Source organism: Mastigoproctus giganteus, chromosome 9, assembly GCF_048544385.1.
Source record: "Mastigoproctus giganteus isolate SK-2022 chromosome 9, ASM4854438v1, whole genome shotgun sequence".
Classification (NCBI taxonomy): domain Eukaryota; kingdom Metazoa; phylum Arthropoda; class Arachnida; order Uropygi; family Thelyphonidae; genus Mastigoproctus; species Mastigoproctus giganteus.
Genome location: NC_143583.1, coordinates 151,432,257 through 151,448,514, shown reverse-complemented (window position 1 = coordinate 151,448,514; position 16,258 = coordinate 151,432,257). Strand labels below are relative to the sequence as shown.

The 16,258-nt window shown below is 36.2% G+C and overlaps 1 protein-coding gene across 4 annotated transcripts in view; it reads left to right on the top strand.

Moving 5' to 3' along the window:
• Window positions 1–16,258, top strand: part of faf (ubiquitin carboxyl-terminal hydrolase-like faf) — a 1,326,265-nt gene that overhangs the window by 710,065 nt on the left and 599,942 nt on the right. For all 4 annotated transcript variants that reach the window (XM_090382082.1, XM_090382083.1, XM_090382080.1 and 1 more), the window contains 2 exons: window positions 2,815–2,961; window positions 15,356–15,508. In XM_090382082.1, the coding sequence (XP_090238208.1) occupies window positions 2,815–2,961; window positions 15,356–15,508 (300 nt within the window). The remainder of the gene's footprint in view (window positions 1–2,814; window positions 2,962–15,355; window positions 15,509–16,258) is intronic.

Sequence of the window (16,258 nt, the reverse complement as noted above, 5' to 3'; positions counted from 1 at the left end):
ATCTGATGATTAATGCTTCCACTCACCTCAAGAATTCTTGTTCATTGCCACAACAGCCAGTGTTGGCAAGACGTTCTGATGGTAGCAATGTTTCAAATGAGTGGGATGGGAAAGATAGGGAAACAAGTTTAAATAACTTCAAGGATGTACCAGTGTAGTAAACTATAGAAGAATGCTTAGTCTTAACTGTGTCTGAAGTAATGTCAAGAGTGTTGTCAGTAAAATGGCTGAATTTGAACTCCTGGTTAGGACTACAAATGCTAACATAATAGGGCTAACAGAAACATGGTGCAAAATTAAAAACAAAATAGTTTTTAATTAATTAGTAAGTGTCACTCCCTCCACTCACTATCTGGCATTGTGGAGGCAGTGAGATTATACACTAACTGATTCGGAAGCCTCCTGAAGAGTTACCAATATGTTCACCATGGTGCATTATTTAGCTTTGAGCCTGTGAACACCGTTTTCATACTGCGTGATGGAAGAGATGGGATGGGGGAAAGGAGTTGCCGGAGCTATGTTCTGAACACTAAACATGGGTTTCCCACTTCAAGCCTCCACTTAGCAGAGTCGTGGTATTGCAACGGTTGATGAGAGTAATCTACCACCTAGTATTGACTGGGGGGTGGCATGCCTCCATGTGGTGTAGGCACCACACCATGACTCCTGCTTCCATTGGTTCACACTTGGGTGGTCACCTCCAGTGCTAGGTGCTGTATTGCACGTGTGGGTTATATCCAGGGTTACTAACAGTCCCATCATCATTAAAGTGAAAGTAGAGGATTTGACTGTCAGTAGGGTTTCTATATTCCAAACATTTTTTAATCTTCTGGTACCAGGAATGGGAAATTGCAGTTCTCGAGAATTCCCAAAAATTTTATTTTATTGATTAAATATTTTCTGTCTTTTTGATAAGAATTTTTGTCCTTATTCTAGTATTTTATGAATTTTGTCCTTATTCATAAAATACTATAATAATGAACAGCACTTTGTAGTAAAAAACTGAAATTTAAAGATAATTAGATATTAAAAAATGAGACACATGGTTTGTTGAGTGTAAACAGAAAATTTTATTACATTCATAGAGTACAGATTTTTGAGATTAGCATAAAATAAATCCTAAGTAAACACTAATACTCAAACAAAACAAATAATAAGCAAAACTAATACAGTATTAGCATTTAACATTTACAATTTTTGTTGAAATGAAATTTTAAAAAACACAGTACATTAATTGCTTGGTTGGAAAGCCTGGATCTTTGCTTAGTTCCAAATAAGCCTGAAGTAGAAAAATTTCTTTTGTTTTCGATTGAAGTAGATCTAATTGTTAGAAGTGCATCTAATAAAATTTTTAGATTTGGTGTCAGTGTACATGTCACTTCATATAAATTCATCTCACTTCTTAATGATGAAAATAACTTATTTGATTGGATTGGCTCTGCTTTTGCTGTTGAAATGAATATGTCTGTTCCCAACTCCTCTGTTTTTAGATGTGCTTATAATTCCCCGGGTTCTGAATTTTCCATTTCTTTGTTTGTATTATTTTCTCTTTCAGACTCTTCTATTCAAGTACACTTTTATTTGAAAATTCTTTCCATTATCAATTTCACAGAAAACATAATTTCATTTTTATTTGCCATAGCAAAAAAAACAAAAAAAAAAAAAATATATTATTAACCTCATTTAAACTATTTGGGGCTGAACTCCAGATTATGGGTACACCTTGTCACCACGTTTCGGGCATGGCCAAATTCGGGACAGATTCAAGCAAAAAAAAAAAAAAATTGAATTTTTTTAATAGACTAGTACCCATAATGTGGAGTATACCCCTATTTGTATTGCTTAAATATCTAATAAGGGACACTTAAAGGCTTTATCTCTACATTTAAAAAGCTGCTGTTTAATCTCCTTTACAAGCTTATTATTTAAAATGCAATTTTGATTTTCCAAATTACGAAAGAGGAATCTAAAAATTCCTTCACTTGTTAATAGATTTGCATTGTGATTATTTAATACTTGAACTGCAAGTTGCACTGGTTTTTATGCAGTTTAACATATCTTCAAGGATTTTTGGATATCTGTCCTCCCATAGATAAGAGAGCTTTAATTCATCTTAAGCAATTTTTGTTGGCATTAAAATCCTTAAAAATCTCTCACATTTCTAATGAAATGGTAGTTTAGAACTACATATATTTAAACAAAAATTAAGCATTTTAAAATAAACTATGTAGCAGGTTGTAATAAACTATTACAAAAATAAAAAATCTCAATTTCTTGGGAAATATTTTTGCTTTTCCTGGATATCGGGAATTTTTAAGATAGGATTTTTTCCCGGGAATTCTCCGGGATAAGCCCTAGCTATCACTGACCGACCTGACTTTGCCAAAATTAGGTCCACTTGACATCAGTGTTCCTCAAATTTCATTCTATTGCAGTTTTAGACTTCGAGGCAGGAAGCACAGCTTCAGCATAGCTCAGAGAATGCATGCATCAGCTTCAGTGCTATTAATCATTCTATGAATTATCATTACATTTTCAATTTTGACTTAAGTATAATTTCCAAATCATTACAGTAGGTAGATACTTAAAGGAATACATAAAATAGGAAAAATAAACTTTCCTGAGACTAAAGGACAATATTGCCTAATTTTTAATCTGTAGAATATTGAATTTCTCTGGCTCGATATTTTTATCTGGTTTAAAAACAGAATCTTCATAAATGCTTGGAATTGTTTTAATTTATACTTCTGTTAGATTAATAAGATGTGCATTTGTTTTTTTTTTTTTGTTTTTTTTTTTTTTTTTAATTTACAGACAACAGTAAAGGAATATGCAAAGAATTCACATGAGTTTTTCCAGTTACTTTGTCGATTATTAAATTATGCATCTGCTGCCCATTGCCCTCTTCCCACAGCCCAGAACTTGCTAACCAATGAAATAGATTGGCTGAAAACTGTAAGAGTAAGTTCTTTTCTGCCTTATTAATTTAGTTTATTATTTCATCAGATCTTATGAAATTATTTAAAAAAATTGTTTTTCTCTGCATATGACTTTGTTTTCAAAACAATGTTTATCAAAACAGTGTATTAATGGAATATGATTAAAATGCATTTTACAATTTTTTTTAAATTTTAAGAAATTGCATTGTTTAATTCATGAATACTTATATATGTATATAGTAGTAATATTAAACTGTTAAGAAGCAAAATAAGCAGAAAAAGGAAAATAACAAAAGTTATCATATGTCTAATCCTCCAAAATGTGTAGGATTAGACATATGATTAGACATATGAAAAAGGAAAATAACAAAAGTTATCATATGTCTAATCCTCCAAAATTTCATCAGGCGACTACTCCTGACTGTGTATCAGGCACTGCGTTTCCAAACTTGTCTGTAGTATTCGAAAAAGGGTGGGAGCAAAATTTATTTATACAAATACACAAAGTGCTTTAACTTAAACAGTTCAGGCATTTTGTGTATTTTTCATTTCCATTTTCACAGACACTTTATTTATGTTACAAACAACACGTGTGTGTGTGTGTGTGTGTGTGTGTGTGTGTGTGTGTGTGTGTGTGTGTGTGTGTGTGTGTGTGTGTGTGTGTGTGTGTGTGTGTGTGTGTGTGTGTGCGTGCGTGCGTGCGTGCTTGATGATTTTTTTGCTAGTAGTTTCTGTTAAATGTAATTTACAATTACATTTAACATTTCAGAATGCTGAAATTTTAAATACAGTCCATTCCGGTTATTTGGGACATGTCAGGACTAGTACATTTTGGCCCGATTAAGCGGCTGCCCCAATTATCCGAAGTTTCACGTAAATAGTTAAAAATACAATGTATTTTTAACTATTTATCGCCCCCCCCCCCTTTTTTTTTTACAGTTGGTTCACTGTACAATCAAATCACGTTACGACAAACTCAACATAGTAAAATACCGTTCACTATACGATGTGCAGTAATCTCCAGTCATTGTGATCACGTTTCTGAATTGAATTTTAATTCTATTAAACAGCAATTCTAATTAGCGAAAATAGGAGGAATATCCACACGCTATAAAAGCAAAGATATATTAAGCAGGAGTTTACCCTTTAATACCTTACCGATTAAAAAATACGTGAAAATCGGAAGAATATACGTGATAATCGGAATAATTAATACATACTGTAATATGTACATATGAAGTAGTTGACTTTTTGTTCACTGATATTTGTGGGTAGGGGTTAAAATTTAAAACAGTAAAAAAATAAGCAATGAATAACAAAGAACACGGCACACATTAATTGCAAGTAACACAATACGCGCAAGTGAGAACCGAGTAACGAGTTACAAATCTCTAAAAATACGAATGAAGAGAAGATCTGAAAATTAATTTTTTTATATGATTGAAGATTTCATGGAAGTGTAAACACATTTCACCATAATAACCCACAGAATTCCAGCTGTCGGTATTATCCCAAATTCAGTAAGATCGAGTTTACTGTCCGTTTATGATAGATTTTACTAACAGATAGGCCCAATAAACAGGTGACTGCTAATTGTTTTTATTGTTTTGACCTCCAGAATTTCGACCAAACCACGTAGTACCATCGGAGACAATCGTAGGGTAATCTCCAGTGCTGCAGTCTCCTGCCCCGATTAAACGGCATGCTGTCCGAATTAAGCAAAATAAACCCTGGCTATTTTCTCAATTGGTTTCTGTTTTTTAAGATTTGCCCCAAATAAACAGCTGCCCTGATTAACCGGTGGCCCAAATAACCAGAATCCACTGTATAACTAAAAATTGCTGAGATTCCTATCTGTACGGGTATTTTTCATCTGCATTCACAAAAGGAATTTTTAGGGATAAGGATTCCAGAAGTGAGTCAACTGCTAGCTGGGAGCTGAATTCAGATTCAGCTCCCAGCTAGCAGTTGAAGAAATTGTTGAAGCTAAATGTAAAAGTACCTGAGGCAGATACAATCCATCCAGTTATATTAAAGGGGGCAGCACAACAGGTAAGCAAACTTAACAGTGATTATGAGAACATACCTGAATTCAGGAGAGATCTCTGTGGGCTGGAAATGTGTAAATGTATCCCCAATTTACAGAGGGGGATCAAAAGGAAACATGAGTAATTACAAAACTGTTGGCCTGACCTGTTTTAGAGAAAATAATGGAGTCACCAGTCAAAGAAGTGATGCAGGATCATCTAGACAGGAATGCAGTAACTGCGGTCACAGCATGGCTTTGTGGGAAATTGCCCACAGACTCTCTGTCTGTGGGCACTACCCTTCTTGGAATAATATTATCAGTGGGCACTACTCACTAATCAATGGCCACTACTCTTCTTGGAATGATGTTCTCAGTGGAGTTCCCCAGGACTCAGTTCTGGGGCTATTGTTGTTTTCTATAATTATAATATTGATGAAAGTGTATCAGGCTTAATATATGTTTACAGATGGTACGAAGATTGGCAGGGTAGTTATTCACAGTAATCATTGTATTTTACTGCAACAAAATATAGAAAAATTTGTCAGATGAACTGAGAAGTAGCAATTGAATTTTAATATTGATAAATGCATAGTACTTCATATGGGGAGTTGTAATCCCATAGATTAATGTACCAGTTTTGTGGTATCACACTCATAGTAAGTAATAATAATAGTATTCACAATATAGCGCAATGAAGCCATAGCCTTTTGCTGCATTGACAAAAAAAAAAAAAGAAAGAAAATGTAAATTCTAAGCTTCATTCCTCACACAGGTAAGTATCCAGTTGACCTTTGAATTTAATCAAACCGAGAGCCTCAACTACCTGCAACTTGTTCCAGTGATCAATAACTTGCTGGCCAAAAGAAACCTGCAATGTAATCTAAACCTCAACCAAATCAAAATATGAATTTATGGCACCTAGTCATGGAATTCCATGTAACAGTGAAAATTCCACCCTCATTCATTTTACTAATCCCTCTCAGAACCTTATAAACCTCAATCAGGTAACATCTGAGATGCCTGGTTGCCAAGCCCTGTAGTTCACGTAATCTGATTCTTTCCTCGTGTGGTCATCCTTTTCCCGATTTCACCATTCAAGCTGCCCATCTTTTGGCCCTTTCAAGAAGTTCAATGTCTGTCTTTCTTCAGATGAGATCTCCATACTTGAGCACAGTATTCCAAATGCTGTCTTACAACTGCCTGTTGCAGTCAGATTAAGTCCTCCCTATTTCTTCAGGATAACATTCAATAAATCATCGATAAGGCACCATGGGTATTTTACTGCAACAAAATATAGACAACTTTGGCAGATGAGCTGAGAAGTAGCAATTGAATTTTAATATTGACAAATGCATAGTACACTGTTCAGAAAACTTCATATCTGCTATTTACACTGACACGAGTAATTACAGACCAGTTAGTTTAACTTTTGTTCCGGGTAAAATAATGGAGTCACTGGTTAAAGATGCATTGCAGGATCATCTAGACAAGACTACAGCAATAATTCAGACACAGCATGGGTTTGTTAAGGGAAAGTCTTGTCTGACAAATTTGATTGGATATTATGATGTGGTTACAAAGGAACTGGATGCAAAATATTATTTTGATATCATATATTTGGATTTCAGGAAAGCTTTCAACACTGTTGCGCATGGAAGACTATTGTACAAATTGGAGCAGAATGATATTAAGGGTAAGTTGCTACAGTGGATAAAAGGATGGTTAAGTGGGAGAAGACAGAGGGTGGTAATCAACAAAATATAGAAAAATTTGTCAGATGAACTGAGAAGTAGCGATTCTTCGTGGACTAACGTTATTAGTGGTGTCCCACAGGGTTTGGTGTTGGCTCCACTGTTTTGTATATTTATCAATGATATTGATGAAGGTATATCAGGCTTAATGTCGAAGTTTGCAGATGATACAAAGGTTGGCAGGTTTGCTAATGACAGTAATGGCAGTGTGCTACTGCAACAGGATCTAGATAATTTGTGCAGGTGGGCTAAGAAATGGCAACTGAAGTTTAACCTTGACAAATGCAAAGTACTGCATATGGGTAGAAGTAACCCCAGAGAAACGTACCAGCTGTGTGGTACTACACTTAAGGTGGTAGAAAATGAAAAAGACCTGGGAGTAATTGTGCAGGCAGATATGAAGTTTTCTGAGCAATGCAGACAGGCTGCCAGGGCAGGTCATGGGGTTTTGTCAATAATATATAGGAATTTTGCTAGCAGGGAAAAGGAGGTGATTGTCCCTATGTATAAGGCAATAGTCAGGCCACGCCTTGAGTACTGCGTACAGGTCTGGAGGCCTCATTTTAGGAAGGATGTATATTTGCTTGAACGTGTACAGAGAAGGACAACAAGATTGGTGAGTGGAATGAAGGGATCCTCTTACAAAGGGAGGCTTAAGTTCTGCAAATTGCAGCAGCTGGAGACTAAGGTACCTGTGCGGTGATCTGATTGAGGTGTATAAGGCCTTGAATGGATTGAACACACTGATTTCTAATGGGATCCTTCCCTCTTGTTCAGATTATGAACTAAGGGGGCATAAACTCAAATTTGCCTGTAACCAGCAGGTAGTAAATTGCTGGAACAAATTTCCATCTGTTGTTGTGGAAGTTGATAGGTTAAATAAATTTAAGGAGGAACTGGACGTGCATTTTGAGGGAATGGTGTGATTTTTTTTTTTTTTTTTTTTTTTTTTTTGGCTGATGCTGCATAAACTCATACACTTGCTTTCTTGCATCAAATGCCGCTACTACTACTATTCAGTTTTGGTTTACTTAAAGATGCAACTACTGTCGAAGGTAAAGGGAAGGGTTTTACATTCATAGAACCTAAGGGGGCATAAATTCAAATTAAGAAGACAGATGTAGAATAGATGTGCGGAAATTTGCCTTTAGCCAGCGGGTGGTTAATTGCTGGAACAAACTTCCATCTGTCGTTGTGGAAGTTGATAGGTTGAATAAATTTAAGGAGGAACTGGACAGGCATTTGGAGGAAATGGTGTGTTTTTTTTTTTTTTTTTGGCTGATGCTGCATAAGCTGATACACATGCTTTCTTGCATCACATGCCACTACTACTACTACTACTGTTTAGAAAACTTCATATCTGCTTATTTACACTGTTCAGAAAACTTCATATCTTCATGCATCAGATCTCCCAGATCACTTTCCTCCTTCACTGTTTTTAATTCAACCCCACCAAGTGTATAATTTATTTTGGGATTGCTATTATCTCAGTGTAATACCTCTAATTTAGCTGCATTAAAACAAATTTGCTACTTCTCTGACTATCATTGAAGTCTGTTCAAATTATCACTAATGACTCTACCAATCTTTAGGTCATCTGCAAATTTTGACACCACACCTACTATCCCTTCATTGATGTCATTAATAAAAGGAGAAACAACAGTGTCTAAACAACAGCTGATTCTTGATTACAGACTAGCTTATATCTGCCATAAGCTTCTGTGTCACCTGATACTTTATATGCATCCCATACATTTTTGTTCTCTGCCACGAGCCTCATTAATTCATCCGACATCCATTTTGGCCTAAACCTTGAAGTGTATTTCTTAGTTGGATTGAAAAGCCTAGTAGCCTCCAAAATTAAGTCTCTGAAGACGTTGGCAACATCCTCAGTTGATCCCACTGTACAGAATTGAAAAACTGTTGAGACCCCTGCAGTCACCTTTTACGAAAGCAAAAACCCTTCCTTTTAGTCTTGATGGTAGTTACTTCTTTTAAGTAATTCCCACATCAGTACATTGTGATCACTGTCACCCAGTAGTTCCTTTATCTGCAAATTCTTAATGCATGAATAATCACTGCTGGTAATCACATCAAGAGTATTACACCCTCTGGTTGCCTTGGTTGCCGCTTGAACGTATTGCTCTAGAAAACAGTCATCCATTAAATCCACAAAAGTCCAGCTAGTGTGCGAGTGACCAATCCACAAGTTCCAGTCAATATCTGGAAAGTTAAAATCCCCCATTATAAGACATTCTGATTTACTGGCCTACTCTATTTCTTTGCACAATTGCTCATTATACTCATCAGATTCATTAGGCTTTATAACACACCTACTCTCATTTTTCCTTTCCCAGTACTTGTGTCACACCAAACAGACTCACCATTGCATTGTCCACCAACATTAGTTGGATGCACTTCCTTAGATTTTGTGTTTCTTAACTAACAGCATAGTCCCTCCTCCCTTCCTGTCTTGTCTATCCTTCCTGTACATATTGTATTCCCCAAATTCCAATTCTGCACTGCTTATATCTGTGTGACACCAGGTCTCTGATATATCCCAACAATATCTGCCTTTGATGTCTTCACTAGCACTTAAAGCTCATCAAATTTATTAACTATACTCCTAGCATTTGTGTACATGCAAGTGTATATATGCACCTGTTTCTACTTTCAGTTATCCTAACACAGCCCATGTATTTACTTGTTCCTCTATAACTCCTGGCAGTCATAGAGGAACATGTATTTACTTGTTCCTCTATGACTCCTGGCAGTCCTATAAATCCCTATTGCCTTGCTTTCCAAGCTGTTGCTCATTCTAATAGAAGCAGTGCAAGAATCACTTTTGCCTCTGTCTGCATCCACTGTTAACCTTTTATTCTGTGTATGCCCCCAAGCTAACAGTTTTCCGACCCACCTAACACTGCCTTGATTTTTTTGTTATTTTTGGTTTTTTTTTTTTTTAGGAGCATTAGCAACTAAGGCCTTATTACTCCAGGATATGCGGTGGTCATTCCCTGACCTTTCCGCATCCTTCGTATTTGGTGGCTCACGGGCTCGAACCCCAGTCTAATCAAGAAGCGTGTGCTACGGACCGCTGCTCCTGCCCACCTGGCTACGGAGGCGCCACTGCCTTGATAGCATCAGCAAATATTCTTGCACCCTTTCAATTTAAGTGTACCCCATCCCTGTAGAAGCAGTCTCTCCTGTCAACAAGCACAGACCAGGCTGAAAAAAAATTCAACCCCTTGAGCCTTGCACAGTCTCTCCATGGCTGAATTGATTGACAAGGCTCTCATCACATACTCCCTCCTTTCATGTCTGGGCTGAATTGCAGACACTTTCACATTCAACTCTAACTTGCGACTTTTTTTCAACACTGACCTGTACTGTATGGCCATATCTCTTCTACCCACTGTGGAAACTGAAATCTAGAAGTAAGCCTAAAATAAATTAACCTTCCAGAATAAGGCAGGTTAATTGTACTCCTAAACAGCATACTCCAAGAAACTTCTGAACCAGCTCCTCTGTTGACTCTATATTTGCATCTTTTGATAAAGACATTTGATAAATGGGGAAGCATTCTATTGTAAATATGAATATCAGACAGCTACTTTGTATATTTCTGCAAATTCTCATTATATTCAGAAATATACTGGTCTCTAAAAATGAAGTTGCTGTAGTGCAATAGTCTTTCATATATGCCGTGTATACACCGTAAAGGTGGTAGATGACTTTCATCAACCGGTGAAATACCACCACTTTGCTTATTGGAGGCTTGAAGTGGGGAAACCCATCTTTAGTCTCTAGAGCAAAGTTTCTGGCATCCCCTTGCCCCATACTTCTCCTTCAACCCATGCACGGTACTAAGTACTATAGGTTTTGAGACCTTTCGTGTTTGGGGTTTTCATAAAAAAAAAAAAAAAAAGTTCCCAGTTGAGTGCAGCCTACACTACTGAATTGTATGCAGTTAAAATTTGCTTGTTCATGTACTTTTCCTGTACTTCAGTATAATCTTTACAGACTCTACAAGTTCAGTAAATACCCTGCAATGCAAGTCTTCTCTCCTCCCTATTTGTTATGTAACATATCCAATCTTGGTTGATTCAACTTGTCAATCATTGAGGTTCTTCTTTATTTCAGAGCGTACCAGAATTTCCAGAAATGAAAATGCAGATCAGGCAGCCAAACTTCCAGTCAGCTAGTAATATGCCTAAGCACACGTTCTGTTTTCAGACTATAAAGCTCTCATCCAGTAGGCGTGCTACAGTGAGTGGTAGAAACTATGGCAATCTCAGACTAACAAATGTTTTACCAATTAAACACAAATCACAACTGTGGAACTCCAGTTTTTAAAAGAATAGGCATGAATAGGCCACACCAGTGTGAAGCATTGCTTTGTTCATTTGCACGTTTGTTGAATTTGTCTGACACATCAGCTCAACACCACATCATAGGAAATAAAGCAAACTTGATTTGATTATTGTTAATTGAAATAAGTTCACTTCTATGATGGATGCTAATTAATCTCTGTACCATTTTCATTCAGTGTCCTATGACTGCACAATAAGGCTGCTGTAGTTCTTTGCCATTGAACTGCAATCAATCACAACACCACCACTTTGCCACTTTTGACATCTCGACTAAGACCCAGCCAAGGCTAATACAGGGTGTTCTGATGGATAGAGAGGTAACCTTATTACTATGGAGGAGAATATCTAATAAGGGTGACTGTTCTGTGTACATTTAATAACTATCTCTCTCTCTCTCTCTCTCTCTCTCTCTCTCTCTCTGCGCCTCCGTAGCCATGTGGGCAGGAGCAGCAGTACGTAGCACACACGTCTTGAGGATGCGGAAAGGTCAGGGAATCACCACCGCATCTCTCTCTCTCTCTCTCTCTCTGTGTGATTCCTAAATTGAGACTTTAGAATTGTTTTTCTTCTATAATTACATAATGAAATAAAGGGATTTCTCTTAATGATTGCCAGCTCACTGGTTTACTGGCCCAGAGAATGCTCTTGGCTGGTAAACTGAGAGTTAAAATTTTTTTTTTTTTTTTTTCCTCGTTTATGGAATTGAAAAAGTCTTCTAAGTCAGTATGAAATTATTAATATGAAGAAAGGGCGAGGCAGTGCATTCAGAGAGCTCTCTCTCTCTCTCTCTCTCTCTCTCTCTCTCTCTCTCTCTCTCTCTCTCTCTCTCTCTCTCTCTCTCTATATATATATATATATATATATATATATATATATATATATATATATATATACACACACACACACACACATACAGTATACAGTCCATTCCGGTTATTTGGGACACATCAGGACTAGTGCATTTTGGCCCGATTAAGCGGCTGCCCCAATTATCCAAAGTTTCACGTAAATAGTTAAAAATACAATGTACCCCCCCCCCCCTTTTTTTTTTTTTTTTTTTTTACAATTGGTTCACTATACGAAGTGTAGTAAGCGCCGGTCATTGTGATCACATTTGTAAATTGAATTTTAATTCTATTAAACAGCGATTCTAATTAGCAAAAATAGGAAGAATATTATCCACAGGCTATAAAAGCAAAGATATATTAAGCAGAAATTTACCCTTTATTACCTTACCAATTAAAAAATACGGGAAAATCGGAATAATTAATACGTACTCTAATAATTACGTACTAACTAAACTAGTTGACATTTCTGTTCACTGACATTTGTGGGTGGGGGTTAAAATTTAAAACAGTAAAAAGATAAGCAATCAATAACAAAGAACACGGCACACATAAATTGCAAGTGAGACCGGAGTAACGAGTTACAAAGCTTTAAAAATAGGAATGAAGAGAAGAGCTGGAAATTTATTTTTTTAATATGATTGAAGATTTCATGGAAGTGTAAACACATTTCAGCATAATAACCCACAGAATTCCAGCTGTCGGTATTATCGCAAATTCAGTAAGATCGAGTTTACTGTCCGTTTATGATAGATTTCACTAACAGAAAAGCCCAATAAACAGGTGACTGCTAATTGTTTTTATTGTTTTTATGGTTGTGACCTCCAGCATTTCGGCCGACCAGGCTAGCCGAGTGGGTAAAGTACCTGCCCGGCAACCCAAAGGTCGCGGGTTCGATTCCCGCCTCGGGCTTGGATCAAAGTACTGCAAAAACCTTGGGAGGTGCAATATGGCCACAGAAGCCGATGCGCCAACAACTACCAAATCAAAAAAAAAAAAAAAAAAAAAAAAATCCAGCATTTCGACCAAACCATCTGGTACCTCAGAGACAATCGTAGGGTAATCTCCATTGTTGCGATCTCCTGCGCCAATTAAGCGAAGTAAACCGTGGCTACTTTATCAATTGGTTTCTGTTTTTTAAGATTTGCCCCAAATAAATGGCTGCCCCGATTAACCGGTGGCCCAAATAACCGGAATCCACAGTATATGTGTGTGTGTGTGCGTGCGCGTACGCGTGTGTGTGTGCGCGCGCGTACGCATGTGTGTGCGCGTACGCGCGCGCGCGTGTGCGTGTGCGTGTGTGTGTGTGCATATTATAATGAATATGACAAAGAATAATTAGTATAAAAAAATAATTATTAGTGTTAGTTGCATTGGCATTTATTATTATATATATATATATATATATATATATATATATATATACACACACACACACACAGTCCATTCCGGTTATTTGGGACACGTTGGGACTAGTGCATTTTGGCCCGATTAAGCAGCTGCCCCAATTATCCGAAATTTCATGTAAATAGTTAAAAATACAATAACCTCCCCCCCCCCCACCATTTGCAATTGGTTCACTGTACAATCAAATCACGTTATGATTGAGTCACCATTGTAACGTGATTTGATAGTTAGCATAGTAAAGTACTGTTCACTATATGATGTGCGGTAAGCGCTGGTCATTGTGATCACGTTTGCGAATTGAATTTTAATTCTATTGAACAGTGATTCTAATTAGCAAAAATAGGAGGAATATTATCCACAAGCTATAAAAGCAAAGATATATTAAGCACAAATTTACCCTTTATTACCACCAATTAAAAAATTAAATGATATGTGAAAATCGGAATAATATATGTGATAATCGGAATAATTAATACGTACTGTAGTATGTACATACGAACTAGTTGACATTTTTGTTCACTAACATTTGTGGGTGGGGGTTAAAATTTAAAACAGTAAAAAGATAAGCAATCAATAACAAAGAACACGGCACACACACAAATTGCAAGTAACATAATACGTGCAAGTGAGAACCGTGTGTGTAACGAGTTACAAAGCTTTAAAAATAGGAATGAAGAGAAGATCTGAAAATTAATTTTTTTATATGATTGAAGATTTCATGTAAGTGTAAACACATTTCACCATAATAACCCACAGAATTCCAGCTGTTGTTTGTTATTTGGTTTTTCGGAGCATTAGCAACTAGGCCATATTGCTCCGGGATATGCGTTGGTCATTCCCTGACCTTTCCGTATTTGGTGGTGGCGACAGGCTCGAACCCCGGTCTAATCAAGAAGCGTGTGCTACGCACTGCTGCTCCTTCCCACCTGGCTACGAAGCCGCTGCAGAATTCCAGCTGTTGGTATTATCGCAAATTCAGTAAGATCGAGTTTACTGTCTGTTTATGATAGATTTCACTAACAGAAAAGCCCAATAAACAGGTGACTGCTAATTGTTTTATAGTTGTGACCTCCAGAATTTCGACTGAACCACGTGGTACCGTCGGAGACAATCGGAGGGTAATCTCCAGTGCTGCGGTCTGCTGTCCCGATTAAATGGCATGCTGTCCCAATTAATCAAAGTAAACCCTTTCTATTTTCTCGATTGGTTTCTGTTTTTTAAGATTTGCCCCAAATAAACGGCTGCCCTGATTAACTGGTAGCCCAAATAACCGGAATCCACTGTGTGTGTATATATATATATAGAGAGAGAGAGAGAGATTGGGGAGGATTTCTGCTTGTGGTAAAATAGCAATTAAAATTTTAGAATTATATAGATTCAGGAGAGTGAAACGTTACAGTTTCAGTACATTGAGATGCCAGTGCACCTTTCTCAATATAAAGAACTGTGGGTGAGATTTGTAAAGGCCTAGGAGGGCTTTCTATGAATTTTTGATGTAGGAGAACAAAGGCATGGCTAACAAGTAGATTTTTAATGAAAATATGTCAAATACTTAGAATGTATAATTATAAAGTATAAGGCCCACATTTTAGCTAGTGCTAAGCAGCTATAGTCGAAAAGGGGTAGTAAAATTAAATAAATTACAATTTTAGAGAATAGGACATTAAGTAACCAGTTTTTGAATAATAATGGCATATTTTGTGTGTGATGCACACTGAGTTAAGTAAAGGTTAATGTGAAATGAATTATAAGCAATAAAATAGAAAATATATATTTAATTAGTGACTGAATAAATAAAGGATAATCATAAACCGGGGTACATGTTATCTTATCAAGAAGCCACAACATGACCATGGTTTATGGAAGCAAAGTATTTCAATTAGCTAAACAAAGTAAAGGTAAACAGTTTAATACAACTTCAGCAAAAAAGTGTGTGTGTGTGTGTTATATCAATTTATCTAATGCAGTAACAGCAAAAAAAAGCTATATCATTATATATTTTAATAATTAGGAGAGAGTAATATCAACAGGTGATTCCCAAGTAGATGAGGCTCTCCATGAAGGACATCTGGGAGTAACCCGAGAACTTGTATCATTTTTGGGACCTGACAAGAAATATCATGTTGGTTCAGACCCTAGTGTTAAGCAGGGAAACTTAGTAAAGGTATCATTTATTTATTTTTTTACAATTTTACTCATTTAATTGGTAGAAAATTGCCTATTGAATATTAATATTATAGTACATTTTGTGATTGTATATTTGTGTAAAATAATTTAAATGTGAATTGTCATATAGGTTTTATATTGTACTCTGTAAAAATTTTATTCTGCATATTTTCTTTCCATTTCAAGTAGTTGGGCAGATAACAATTAAATTTGCAGAGAAAAAGATAATCAAATAAATACTTTTTTTTTCCTTTCCCCATTGCACATAAAGCAACTATCAATATATAAACAAAGAAGAAACATATAAACATTATAAAGTTATATTTCAAAACAAGTTTTCATTGAATGAATAATGTTATCACAATTTTAATATTTCAATTGTAATTGTGATTCAAGTACACCTTGATTTATTCATGAAACCCTACCTAAATTGTAGTGTTGCAAGGCATTGTTGTCTCGCAAAATCAATAAACAGAGAAATATAAAATAAAATACAGAATAAAGGAGTTTACTAAAAAGCATACAGCTTACTGATTTCTTTTATCTGTTTATGTGTACTTGGATGTTTTAGCATTAGCATTAGCAGAGGCATATGATGCAAGAAAGCAAGCTTATTCAGCATCAGCCAAAAAAAAAAAAAAAAAAAAAAAACACCACTCCCATTTCACCCCTCCGTTCGCTCGAAATACCTGTCCAGTTGAGCCTTAAATTTGTTTAGGCTATAAACTTCAACAACAAGAATCCCATT